Here is a 14,092-nt window from a genome sequence, read left to right as displayed (position 1 = left end):
CTACGTTCACAGCAGCACTATTCACAATAGCCAAGACACGGAAGCAACCTAAGTGTCCATCGACAGCTGAATGGATGAAGATGTGGTATATATAGAGACATATATAGATATATATACACACAACAGGATACTACTCAGCCATAAAAAAGAATGAAATAATGCCATTTGCAGCAACATGGATGCAACCAGAGATTATCATACTAAGTCAGAAACAGAAAGATAAATACCATATGATATCGCTTATATGTGGAATCTAAAATATGACACAAATGAACTTATCTACGAAACAGACCCACAGACATAGAGAACAGACTTGTGGTTGCCAAGGGGGAGGGGGTTGGGATTGGCAGATGTAAGCTTTTATATATAGAACAGATAAACAACAAGGTCCCACTGAATAGCACAGAGATCTATACTCAATAAACCATAATGGAAAAGAATATGAAAAAATAATGTATATATATGTATAACTGAATCACTTCACTGTACAGCAGAAATTAACACTGTAAATCAACTATACTTCAATAAAAAAAATTAAAAAGAGAGGAGCTGACATTGTGCTATACTTTGTAGGTCAGACCGTGGGGAGGGCCTACTGTAACCATTCAGACGATCTCAAAAATGGCTTTCCTATTGCTGGTCAGTTAGTCGGAACACTTTCTATTTATGGTAGGGGTAACACACTGGAGGTACAACAGACGAGTAATGAATGGTTCACTTATTTTCTGTAACAGCAACAGCCCAAGATTCTTTCTCTTGGCATAAAAATACCTCACTCCCTTGAGATACCACTTTGGCTTTGGTGACTATGGTGACAAAATGTATTCCATTACTTAGTACAGAACCTGCTACATAATAAGCACTCAAAATATTTTTTGAATGAATGAATAATCACTGACATTTACGTAACTTTCAACACGTCTCCCAGGATTACAAAACTCCCTTTGCACTTTATCACATACAAAACTCCTTCCTTATAGAAGCCAACAAACGTAATGTTACAAATAAATTTATATTTTAAGTTTCTCAATGACATACGTTTTTTTGCAAAGGAGGTGCTTTTAGAATCTTTTAAGTTCTTGAGAGTTTCACGTATACATAAAAAGGAATGCTTTGTGTAACCCTTGCTTCAGTTTCTTGCTCAACCACCAGCAATGACCTCTTTCCTCATCTGTGGAAATCCTTCTTATCCTTCAGGGTTATCTGTCTCTTGAAGGCCTCCCAGCTCCTCTCCTCTCCTGGATCCTCTGTAACCATCACTGGCCACATCTCCTACTTTGTCACTAACTTGCACTTGGTTTCATGACTTATGCAACTCAGCTGCATGAATCTTGAGAACAGAGGATATATCACATGCTGCCTTGGTGTGCCCCACGCCAAAGCAGACAACGCAGAAATAAAAATATATAAGTAAAGAATGCTTGTGATTAAGCATGCCGTCTTTTTTTTTTTTTTTTTTTTTTTTAAGCGGTACGTGGGCCTCTCACTGTTGTGGCCTCTCCCGTTGCGGAGCACAGGCTCCGGACGCGCAGGCTCAGCGGCCATGGCTCAAGGGCCCAGCTGCTCCACAGCATGTGGGATCATCCCGGACCGGGGCACGAACCCGTGTCCCCTGCATTGGCAGGCGGATTCTCAACCACTGCGCCACCAGGGAAGCCCTAAGCATGCCATCTTTACGAGACGACTCAAGAACTTATCTATGCTATATTTCTCTCAAGTATGGAGAGAACCCCTCTCCCCTTTACCAGCCCCCCGACCCCCCTGCCCAAAGCCAAATGGAGGACAGATTTTGATGACACAAAAAGTAAATAAGATGTAAAAAAAATACTGTATAACAAAATCTAGTGTGCCAGTCTATGGTGGTATTATTTCTACTAAAAGTTCAGTCCGTGCTATCAGTGAGCTGGATGGCACTGTGCGTCCTGGGCATGACACAGGTGCTGAGACATCAGTGACTAACACAGAGCGTTACAACCTGGGCCAGAGATCCATTACGCAATGCAAGCGTCTGCCCTTACGGGAGCAGCGGTACTGAACTACCTCAGAAACGCGTGAGGAGAGTCTGGGTGCAGATGCTGCCACAAACTCGGGCTCCAGTGCAGCTGGCACTAGCAGAGCTGGCCGTGAGATTACGCAGGGCACGCCGAGGATGTGAGCACAAGCACGCAGCGGACAGCGTCACACTGATGTCAGAGAGGGAATAGACACGACTAGGTGCCGAGGGAAAGGCGACCGGGTAAGAGCCTCTAGGCGTCTGTTCGTTTCTGGGGAGCAAGCTGTTCCGCGGTGTAACGGCACGACTAACTGACATACCTGAAGTCGGCTGTGGCCGCGAAGGACTCCATTTCCGTAATGGAGAAGACACAGAGAAAGCCCTCGCCACTCCGGAAGTAGTTGTCCCTGATGGCGGCGTAGTCCTCCTGCCCGGCTGTGTCCAAGATGTCGATCTGCACTTCCTCCCCGTCCAGCACCACCTTCTTCCGGTAGCTGTCGGCCTTGGTAGGCTCGTAGTCCTCCACGAACTGCAAGAGGTGAAAAGCACATCCCCTTGAGGATTATCCTTCCTTTTCAGAGCTTCTTATTGTGAAACATAGATCCACATGAAGTTGCCAAAATAGTGCTGAGAGGTCACATGTAGCCGTCATTCAGTTTTCCCCAATGGTAAACACTACATTCATTTAAATTTCCATTTCAGGCAATTCGGTGGCTTCCTCTTTTCCAAAAAGTAGGGACTGAACGGGTCTAGGCCGCTGACGGCTCGAAAACCGTGCCTTTTTTCTTACTTAGAACACTACACCTGCAAAAACTACTACACAGATATTTTATCAAATGTTTAAGAACCCTTTCTGACTCTAAATATAAATTTTCATGTCGGAACTGTAGAAATAACTTGAAAGTAAGTTAACATTTAGGTAAGCATTGAAAGCACAGTTAAATCTTTTCTTTCTCCAAAATGAACCGTGTCAAGAAAGTGGCTTATACTACCCTGTAAAATGCCAAATCTTGAACTTTGAAATTTCTCCCCAAACTTCCAATTTCTTAAAATAGTACAATTAAACAACTTTACAGTTGTACTTCTATCTTTTACCCCCTAAATCTCACCTCAATATTTTTGATCAGTGTATCATTGTTGGCATATGGGTATGTATACACACATACTTCAGTGGGTTTTTTATTAGTTCCTATAAATGTTTTCATTATCTGATATTTTCTTATTTATATGCTTAGTGTCTAAATCCCCCTATTAGAATTTAACCCCTGGGGGCAGGGACCTTGATTAGTCTACTCATCACTATATCTCCAAAGCCTGGAATATGCCTGGTACATGGAAGACACTCAACAAATATTCATTAAAAAATCAAGCACAGTGTATTTGTAACTGTAAAAGCTATAGAACATTCTATGGCAATTACATGCTAATATTTTACAAATATTAAATATTTATAAATATTTATGAATATTAATAGAAATATTCAGATAGCATATCTGATAATATTATGAATATTAAATATTTATAAATATTAAATGAAAGCGTAACCATTCCTCAAATGTCAGACATGAACATTCTTATTTTTGACCTCCTATTGTCAAGAAGGGGACTGATTTAAGGATTAGTTTAAAGAAAAGCAGCTATTAAGGTGAATAGCATGAAAAACAGAACTGAACAGATAAATTAGCAATTTCATTTAAAGTACCATTTCAATTTCCCCCTCTCTAAATTGTTTATCATAAGCAACACAACTGATGGATTTAAGAGTTCTGTGTGTGTGAAAGAAATGCTGATGAGCAGGCAATGGAAAGAGACCTTAGGTGGTAAAAGTCTGCAGGATTTTTTTCTTAGAAGACTAGGTTTAATACTTAGTTACTCATCAGAGATCACTCTTCTTGGGCAGGTTGGGAAACCTCTCTGAGGTTCTGTTTCCTCATCTGTAAGATGGGGAAACCACTGCCTACCACACAGGATTTTTTTGAGGATTAAGAAAGAGTAACCATAAATCTTTGCTTCTATTTGGGAGGAAGAAGAATTGAGGATCAATGCTTAAATTTGATTACCAACTCTTAAATCATTTAGCCTTATTAATAGTCCTCTAGGGAAAGAATGTATTGCTGTATATAGGCTGAGACCTTACCTCTGGGACAATAAAGTCTGATACAAATACATGCACAGAAATCTGTAACCTGTCTAGTAATCTTACTTTAGGGACAAAGCCTTTTCCTGCTTAGTGCTGAGTGTGGTGCCATGCCAGTACACAATAACTGACTTTTTCACCAAAGTTATTAAAGGACAACTTATGTATATCAACGTCAAGTTTCAATTAGGTACTATATCCACCAGTTCTATTAATTCAAGGTGGGACTCACCATTAAAACACTAAAAATAAAAAAGCCAGTTAGATTGCTCAAAAATAGGTACTGTTTCCAGGTTTTTTAAAAAAAATTAATTAAATTTTGGCTGCATTGGGTCTTCGCTGCTGCACACGGACTTTCTCTAGTTGCGGTGAGTGAGGGCTACTCTTCATTGTGATGCACGGGCTTCTCACTGCGGTGGCTTCTCTTGTTGCAGAGCACGGGCTCTGGGTGCGTGGGCTTCAGTACTTGTGGCACATGGGTCAGTAGTTGTGGCTCGCGGGCTCTAGAGCGCAGGCTCAGTAGTTGTGGCACGTGGGCCCAGTTGCTCCGCGGCATGTGGGATCTTCCTGGACCAGGGCTCAAACCTGCGTCCCCTGCACTGGCGGGCAGATTCTTAACCACTGCGCCACCAGGGAAGTCCCTGTTTTGTTTTTTAAAAGCATAAGGATTTTAAGGACCTTGAGTTCGTGACTTGTTAAATCAAGTTGTATACAAATGTTGACTCTGAACAGAAAAAAAATGATCAGTAGCTTTCAAGAATTCAAGGAATCCATCCAAAACAGCACCAAAACTAAGCTAGAGAAATATTCTCTGAAAGCCCAAACTTTGATATCCACGATAAGATCAGCACTTACCTCATCATACATGAACTGCAGGGTCAGAGCAGACTTGCCCACACCACCACTGCCCACCATGATGACTTTGTGTAAGGCCAAAGAATTCTGACCCTTCGGCTTATTTGCAGCCATGTTGTGTCCCAGAGTTTTCACCAAAGGATTAAGAAGAATCTGAAAAGAATGAAAGAACAAGTAGTGCTCAATACATTCTTCTGCAGAATTCCAGTGTAGGAAAGAGAGATGATGTCCTTAGGCGTCAAGGCATTCGTTTTCATTCTGCAGTGATTTTAAACAGATGGCAAATGAAGTATGCTTATTTGGGGGAAGAGCCACTTATCAGAGAACACCGTGGCAGTAAGACAAGTATATGACTCAAGGGCATTTCTCTTACAGTAGTTTTCAGTAATGAGCTTGCTGACCGAAAGTGAAAATTTCCCAGTGCAACCACACGCTGACAATAATGGAGTATTAGTTGTATTAAAATATGGTCACACAGATTGCAAAGCAGGCTGAACGATCACTTTGTTTTCATATTAACCTCTATTGGCAACAATTAAAGAGATGTTTCTTCTAATTTCAGTAAGAAACAACTGATGAAAGAAAGAAAGAAAGGGGGGGAGAGAGGAGAGAAGAGACAAGAAGAGAGGAGGGAGGGAAGAAGAAAAGGAAGGAAAGAAAGAAGGAAAGGAAGGAAGGCAGGCAGGAAGGAAAAACCCATCCCGACTACTTGCTGGTAGAAATATAAACAGAACCGAATACCGTATACCCCACCTCCCAAGTATCGCAGTACTGGAGCATCTGTATATTTTGGGGTGGGCGGCTAATCTAACGTAAACGCCTGAATCTAGTGTGCCCTCACTTTCGTTCACTACATTTATATGCTCAGCGTGGAAAGACCAGGTTCCCCCAGAGTTCGTAGGGGTGATGCGTGCTAATGGCACCCGGTTACCTTTGGCCGTGGTACCAGGCCTTAGAAAAAGAGGCGGGAGGTCACAGCAAACACTGCGTCTGTGTGGAGGCCCAGGAGAGGAGACTTGTTTTTCGAGGCTCAAGGGGGCTGCACCTTCCTTCTCAGCATCTCTGACCTGTCTCAGTCACTGCACACCTTTCTCAAGCTGCAACTTACAGAACACCCCCGCCCTGCCTACTTCTGTATCTCAGGCCATCTCTCCCAGCCTGCCGCATCAGCCCACACTGGGCTCCTTTGATTTTTCATATGCTCTTCTCTGCCTCTTGGCCTTTACCATGCAGTTTCCTCCATTTGGCATGTTCTTAATTTGGCTAACGCCTCTCAGTGTTGGGGTTTCAGCCTTACCTGAAACACTCAACCTAAATTAGGCTCTCCCCTGCCCTGTGCTCACACAGTACGGGATACTTTTCTTTCATAACCATTATCACAAGTCAGAATTGCCTGAGAGTGTTAGTTGTTTAATACAGGTCTTCTTCCTAATATACCAGAAGCAACTTGAGTACAGGCGCCATGTCTATTGGTTTACTTCATGCTTAATGTAACTAATACGCCTTGGCAAAAATCAGCCATTCAGTACGTGTGTGTGGAATGAACAAATAACTGTTCGAGTCTGACTTAACCTTGGGAGTGCTTTAGAGGGTACTGGTGTAAGGCAGCTATTGCCACTAGAGGCTCCATCACAAGCTCATTAGGCAAGGACAGTCTGCTGTGGGCTTGTGCACCACACACTGGCTGTGCAGGGCACCCAAGAGCTGGGCACTGCTCAGGCCGCCCCAGAAGTCATGCCCATAAGCCTATTTGCCCAATACAGAAAAGTCGTAAGAAAAAAAAAATCCCATAATCTAGCTATCCATTTAACAACACGAATACATTATATTTTGTTTGAGACAGCTTCAATCTGCATGGAGCATAACTGAGATCACACCATATATGTGACTTTTGATCCTGTTATTCTTACATTATATCAAACATTGCAGTAGAGGCAGCTTAAACTGTGCAGCATATAGTAAAGAATCCACATTTGGAGGCTAGATGTTCAATTTAATTCAATAAACAAGGATTGAGCCCCTCTTTTTCCTGGATACCAAGGAGATGATCATTGGATTCTGATGATTACCACTGCTGAGAAACAGCGAAAAGTAATATTGTACTTCAGATAAGTAACTAAAAGTCGAAAAGATACCTCGTCTACGCGTTTATGGAGCATGCTGTTGCTGGCGTCCCTAAGTAAGGCAGGAAATGACTTCTTTCTCACCATTATGACCCTTACTTGTTGGCAGCAGTAATCACTTCACGGCTACGCAACTACTGTTATATTTTTAAAACAGTTAATACCACAGGAGCTCAGGGTGTTAACATATCAATTAATACTCTAAGAGTTCAGTGTGTGCGTTTTTAAAGCAAAACATTTAGCAGTTACACCAACTGGGTTAAAACACTTTCCCTTCCAGAACAATTTACAATATAGTCTGTGACTTAGAAAAGGCAGAGATTCCCAGAGACGTTTTTCCAAAGTGCAGCCTTTCTTCAGTAACTGTTAGCTGCTCATCCCATACTTTCAAGAGGCTGTCCAGGAAAAGAAGCCCCAGCCAAGGAGACACCCTCTGCCCCATGGCAAAAACTTGGCTTCCCGATTCCTAGTCTAGATGTTGGAACTTAAGACCACATACATGTAAATAAGAAAATTCCATCAGTGCTAAGTGCAATGAAGAAACTAAGGGGCACTGGGATTAAAAGGGGGGAGGGGCTACTTCAACCAGATGGTCAAGGGCGACTCCTTTGAAGAGGCAGCATTTGAGCTGAGACCTGAACTTTATAAAGGAACCAGCCAGCTCTGAGGGAAGAACGTTCTAGACACAGGGAAGAGCAAGTGCAGAGGCCTAAGATGGGAGACGGTTTGCCACGTTCTAGGGGCCAGAGTGGACGGAGCCTACGAGTATCAGGGAGCATTAACAGGAGGTGAGGTTGAGAAGCAGGAGAGGCCAAATCAGAAAAAGCCTTGAAGGCTGTGTAAAGGTTTTCGAGTTTTATTATCATTGTAATGGGAAGCCTCTGGAGAGTGTGTAAGCAGGACTGTGACATAATTTCATTTATGTTTTTAAAAAGATTACCATGGCCAGTGTGTGCAGAATGAATGGCAGAGGTGCAAGAGCTGAAAGCAAAGGAGTCCATCCCATAGTCCATGACTAGGTTTGGCAGATGGAGGCTGCCAGTGACCTTGGGAAGAGTCACCTCACCAACGAGGTAGGAACCATAGCCTGAATGGGGTGGGTTGAGGAGAAGACAGAAGGTGTAGAAATGGACTTGACTCAGAAGACGAACGGAAAAATGGGGTCATAGATGGACACGGTTTTTTGTTTGGGTCGCTTTTTAATTATTCTTAAGGGATGTTTATATGATAATCATCTAAAAGAGGCAGAAATTAATGATGAAGAAGAGAAGGTGCCTCTAGGAGTAGACCAGGGAAGTAGAGACCCAGGGCACACAGGAGGAGGGACAGCTCTTTCTTTGTAAAGCAAAGAACAAGGTACAGGCACAGGCTGCAGACAGATCTGGCTGTTTCTTTATTTAACTGCATCTATTATTTCCTCCATGAAATATGATTCACACAGCAGTTTAGTGAGGAGTTGGAATTCAAAAGCACGCCTGTCTAGATAGATCAGTGGAACAGGATATACAGAAATAGATCCAAATACACACTATAGTTTAGTGTGTAATAAACGTGGCATTTCAAATGGAGGGTCGGGGAGGGAAGCATAGAGGATAATTCAGTAAATGGTTCCGGGACAACTGGTGAGCTATCTGGGAAAAAATTAAGTTGGACCCATTCTCCTCACACCAATACAAATTTAAATTTATAAAATAAATTTATATAAATCTTTGAAAGTGGTTCAAAGATTTAAATGATAAAATGAAATCACAAAAGCACCAGAAAAAAAAACCCACAAAATTTTTGTTTTATAATCTTAGAATGGGAAAGGCATAAAGTACTATCTAAAACTCAAGTCATAAAATAACTTTGATAAATTTTACTACTCAAAACAATTTCTACAGGGCAAAATCTTCTACAAGCAAAATAAAAAGATAAACTGAGGAAAATATTTGTGATTTATTTCAAAGAGAAGAGGTAATTTCCCTATATAAAAAGTTACTATAAATAAAATCAACAACTCTAAGAAAATGGGCAAAAAATACCAACAGTCACAGAAAAGGAAATACAAAGGGCTCTAATATGCTCAACCTTGCTGATAAGAGAAATACAAATAATATTAGATTGGATCTCAACTGTTTTACCCATCAGATTGTTATCAGTATGTTTGCAAGGACCAGCAAACTATAGCCCCCTTGGCCTGCTTTTTGTATGGCCTGTGGCTAGGAACCGTTTTGTGTTTTTGAAGGGTTGTAAACAAAACAAAACAAAATAAAACCAAGAATAACATGAAACAGAGAATGTACGCGGCCCACAAGTCTAAATAATGTTTTCTTTCCACCCTCTAAAGAAAAAGCTTGTCCCTCCCTGGTAGACAAACAGGCACATTCCTTCACTGCAGTGGAAGTGTAAATTGGAAACATGGACTAATTAGCGACCATAAAAAAACAGATGCTCTTTTACCCATTGATATGGAGGGAACTAAAACATACTGTTTTTTCAAATTAATTAATTAATTGGCTGCATTGGGTCTTCGTTGCTGCATGCGGGCTTTGTCTACTTGTGGTGAGCGGGGGCTACTCTTCGTTGAGGTGCAAGAGCTTCTCATTGCGGTGGCTTCTCTTGCTGCAGAGCACGGGCTCTAGGTGCGCAGGCTTCAGTAGTTGTGGCTCACGGGCTCTAGAGCACAGGCTCAGTAGTTGTGGCGCACAGGCTTAGTTGCTCCGTGGCATGTGGGATCTTCCCAGACCAGGGCTTGAACCCGTGTCCCCTGCACTGGCAGACAGATTCCTAACCACTGCGCCACCACATATTGTTAAAGTGGAAAAAGTAAGATATAGAGCAATGTAACTTGTATGTTATGAACTGCATAAAAAGATGAGAAAAAAGGGATTTAGAGGTTTATTTGTTTATATACCGGAAACGATATAAAAAATGGTAACACAGGGTTGCCTGTGAGGATGGAAACTAAGTCACTGGTGGACAGAAGTGGGATAATGGCTTTTTGCTAACTACCAGTTTGATTTTTGTATAATGTGGACATATAACTTGTTTTTAAAATTAAAATTAGTCATAAAATAAATAACATTACCCTGTTTATTTCCTGCGCTCACTTGGTAAAAATACAATTAACTACTTTCCTGGCACCTTATACAAACTAGGAATTGGAGGACTGAACCTGAATTTTAATTGAAATACTTCTCCATGTATGTGTATGCAATTGTTTTCCTCCTTCAAGTAACGAGATAGGGATCCTTGAACTTCAAATTGTTTGGTTTGTAGGGTTCCTCGATTATTTTCTATCTTCTGCTGTTCAAACAAATATTTTTTAATTACACCATGGCCTCCTCCCCCCTCCCCCCACCTTTTGGGTGACATGACATCCCTGTGACTGACGTATTTTATAGCTGGAAGTGTGTGTGCACCTTCTGACCCCCTTCACCCATTCTGCTGCTTCACCCCCACCCTGGCAACCACCAGTCTGTTCTCTGTATCTATAAGCTTGGTTTTCTTTCCTTTTTTTTTTAGATTCCACATATAAGTGAAATCATACGGTATTTATCTTTCTCTGTCTGACTTATTTCTCTTACGATAATGCCCTCAAGGTCCATCCATGTCACAAGGGGCAAGATTTCATTTTTTAATGGCTGAATGATATTCCATTGTACATATATGCCATTATCATGCTGATGGACACTTAGGTTGTCTCCATGTCTTGGCCACTATAAATAATGCTACAATGACATGGGGGTACATATATCTTTTTGAGTTAGTGTGGATCATATGGGAGTTCTATTTTTAAAAAGCGATGTCCTAGAACAATACTATAAAATCTATTTGGTTATGGGTGGGCTTCAAGTTTTCAACCTTACTGTTTTCCTCTGCTTCACCCAGAAGCTAGACACCTACACCATGCTCACCATGTTGATTTAAGTTATGAATTACCTGATTTTTCCTCCCTCTCTCCCTCCCATCCTCCATTAACAAATATACTGTGCCTTATTATGTAAGGCACAGTTCTAGGCACTGGGGATATGGAGTTGAATTCCATAGGCCTAGGTCCCTGCTCTCATATGTTTAGTTAACAGGTACCCATACTGTATTGTTTCCTGTTGCCGCTATAACAAACACTATAAATTTATAGGGGCTTAAAACAACACAAAATTTATCATCCTGTTGTCAGAAGTCCAAAATGAACCTTAAGAGGCTAAAATCAAGGTGTCAGCAGGGTGGGTTCCTTCTGGACACTCCAGAGGGGAATCTGTTCCCTACTTCTCCCACTTCTAGAGACTGGTTTTCCTTGGCCCCTGGCTGCATCACTACCATCTCTGCTTCCGTAGTCAAACCTCTCTCTGCCTCCCTCTTATAAGGAGACTTGTGATGAGGAGACTTGTGATTACATTTAAGGCCCACAAGGATAATCCTGAAAATCATCCTCACACCTGCAAAGCCCCTTTTGCCATAGGAAGTAACATTCAAACATGCAGGGGACATGGGTTCGTGCCCCGGTCTGGGAGGACCCCCCTTGCCGGGGAGCGGCTGGGCCCGTGAGCCATGGCCGCTGAGCCTGCGCGTCCGGAGCCTGTGCTCCGCAACGGGAGAGGCCACAACAGTGAGAGGCCCGCGTACCGCAAAAAAAAAAAAAAAAAAAAAAAAAGATTATGGGGATGAGGACATGGATATCTTGTCGTCGGGTCATTAATCAGCCTACCACACACGGGAGGAAGTGGGTCAAGGAGCTTCAGACCACAAATCTCCAACCCAAACTCTAGGCTCTCTTATTTTAAATTTTATGAAAATTTCTAAGAAGTGCTCAATCTAGTTCTCCAATACTTAATAAGGAAAACTCTACCAAGTAAGATCTCAAACACTCCCTGTCCACTAAAAACAATAAACCCAATGATCTTTGTATTTCCAAAGTTCATTATTACCTTTTTTAGACTTTCATAATAAAGACACTTACTATTAGGCTTTAGTTTAATAAAACTATTAGCTGGCAGAAGTTCCTACTGAGAGATTCCTTGTTAATAAAGAGATTAAATGGAGCATGCCTCTCCCCTCCAATCTGAATAGCGCATTAAAGGCTATCATCACTAAAGTTCAGTTCCTATCAAAGCATTATAAACTACTAAGCACAAGCAGGTAGAGGCCACAGTAGTGACTCATCCTTAAAAATGAAAAATAGTTCATATGGACAACTCACAAATGACACTCCCTTATCTGCATTAAGAATACCTGCTCAATAAAGGAATTTAGTATAAAATGAACAATTTTAGAAGAGTTAGAATATACCTGACCAAGAAAGCAAGATACACAATTCTATTCTGAAAGGGATTTGAGACTATTTCAGTTTATTACTAGGCACAGATACAGATAATATCACTGGCGTATTTTTCCAACCATTTAAAGAACAGGTATTATTAATACTATTTAATGTTTTGCAACATAGAGAAAGCCTCCAAATTCCTTTTTGAGAGCTAGCTTAACATTGATGCAAAGTTCCTAACAAAGAGAGACTAAAGGAAAAACAGACTGACTGACCTATCATATAAATATGGTACAAAAATTCTAAATAAAAAATGTTAGAATCCAGCACATTAAAAGAATAAACCAAAGTGACCAGGTGGGATTCAACCAGATATGCAAGAATGTCTTTATATTTTAGGAAGTCAATGTAATTCTTCATATTAATAGAAGAGGAAAATCATAGATTATCTCTACATGATCTGGAATGATATTTGATAAAATTCAAAGTCCACTGCTTATACCAATAATGATTTCATACTTAGGCCAAAGGAATCAACTGAAAAATTACTATAAACAAGAGATTTCAAAGATAATGGTTATATAATCAATATATTATATAAAAAATAAATTTCTTTTCAAATAACCAATTAGAATATATAATGGAAGGAAGGACTCAATTTACAACAAGACTCACAAAGAATACATAATTAAGAATAAAATTAACACAAACTGTAATATATTCATGAAGACAATTCAATCATGATATTTAGGTAACAGAAAGGGTGACTTTATGAAGATAAATGAAGGTAGATCCTGTTCTTGGGACAAGAAGATTGTATACTGGTAAAGGCACAAAACTCTGATAATAAGAAAGACTATTAATTTCTAATATATAAAAATCTCTTCACATAAAAAAATTTTTGACCACTGAGTCAAAAGACAAAGGACTTGACTTTGGAGTCATCTGATCTATCGCCTAGTCTTCTTTACCCTTAAATTTGTGAAGATAATTTCTGATGTTGAAAACTGGCTTTAACTTTTTCTTTAAAGGCAGGTTGATTTATATACAATAAAATCCCCCTTTTAATGAGTTTTGATAAATGTATACAGTCATATAACACCACCACAATCAAGACACAGAATAGTTCCATCACCTCCAAAGGTTTCCCCTTACCTCTTTGCAGTCAGTCTCCTCCCATCACCCCATCCCATGGCAGCCACTGATCTGATTTCAGTTCCTATTGTTTTGCCTTTTCCAGAATGTTATATAAATGGATCATATTGTACATAGCCTTTGTGCCTGTTTCTTTTCACCTAGCTAAGGCTTTTGAGATATATTCATATAGTTACATCTATCAGTGGCATGTGCTTTTTTTTTTTTTCCACTGTTTGATAGTATTCCGTTGTCTGGAAGTAGCATAATTTGTTTATCCATTCACATTTATTTGGGGTGTTTCCATTTTTACAACTTTATAAATAAAGAAGCTATAAAGAGTCGTGTACCAGTCTTTGTATATATATATATATATATATATATATATATATATATATATATATATATATATATATATGTTTTCATTTCTCTTGGATAAATACCTAGGGTGAGACTGCTAAACTGTATGATAAGTGTGTGTTGAAATGTTTTTCGAAGTGGCTATACCTTTCTGTATTTCCACAATGAATGAGATTACCAGTCGCTCCACATCCTGGTACAGTCACAGCCAGTCTTTTCATGCTAAGTGGTCTATTGGATGTGTA

At 40.4% G+C, this 14,092-nt stretch overlaps 1 protein-coding gene across 2 annotated transcripts in view; it reads right to left on the bottom strand.

The window, feature by feature from the left end:
* The window catches only part of RALA (RAS like proto-oncogene A), an 89,071-nt gene that overhangs the window by 15,616 nt on the left and 59,363 nt on the right, over nucleotides 1-14,092 (bottom strand). For both annotated transcript variants that reach the window (XM_060108661.1, XM_060108663.1), the window contains 2 exons: nucleotides 4,986-5,138; nucleotides 2,314-2,522 (listed from right to left, as the gene is read on the bottom strand). In XM_060108661.1, the coding sequence (XP_059964644.1) occupies nucleotides 2,314-2,522; nucleotides 4,986-5,099 (323 nt within the window). In that variant the 5' untranslated portion in view covers nucleotides 5,100-5,138. The remainder of the gene's footprint in view (nucleotides 1-2,313; nucleotides 2,523-4,985; nucleotides 5,139-14,092) is intronic.

This window comes from Mesoplodon densirostris, chromosome 9 (assembly GCF_025265405.1).
Source record: "Mesoplodon densirostris isolate mMesDen1 chromosome 9, mMesDen1 primary haplotype, whole genome shotgun sequence".
NCBI classification, from domain to species: Eukaryota; Metazoa; Chordata; class Mammalia; order Artiodactyla; family Ziphiidae; genus Mesoplodon; species Mesoplodon densirostris.
This window is presented reverse-complemented; position numbering and strand designations above follow the sequence as displayed.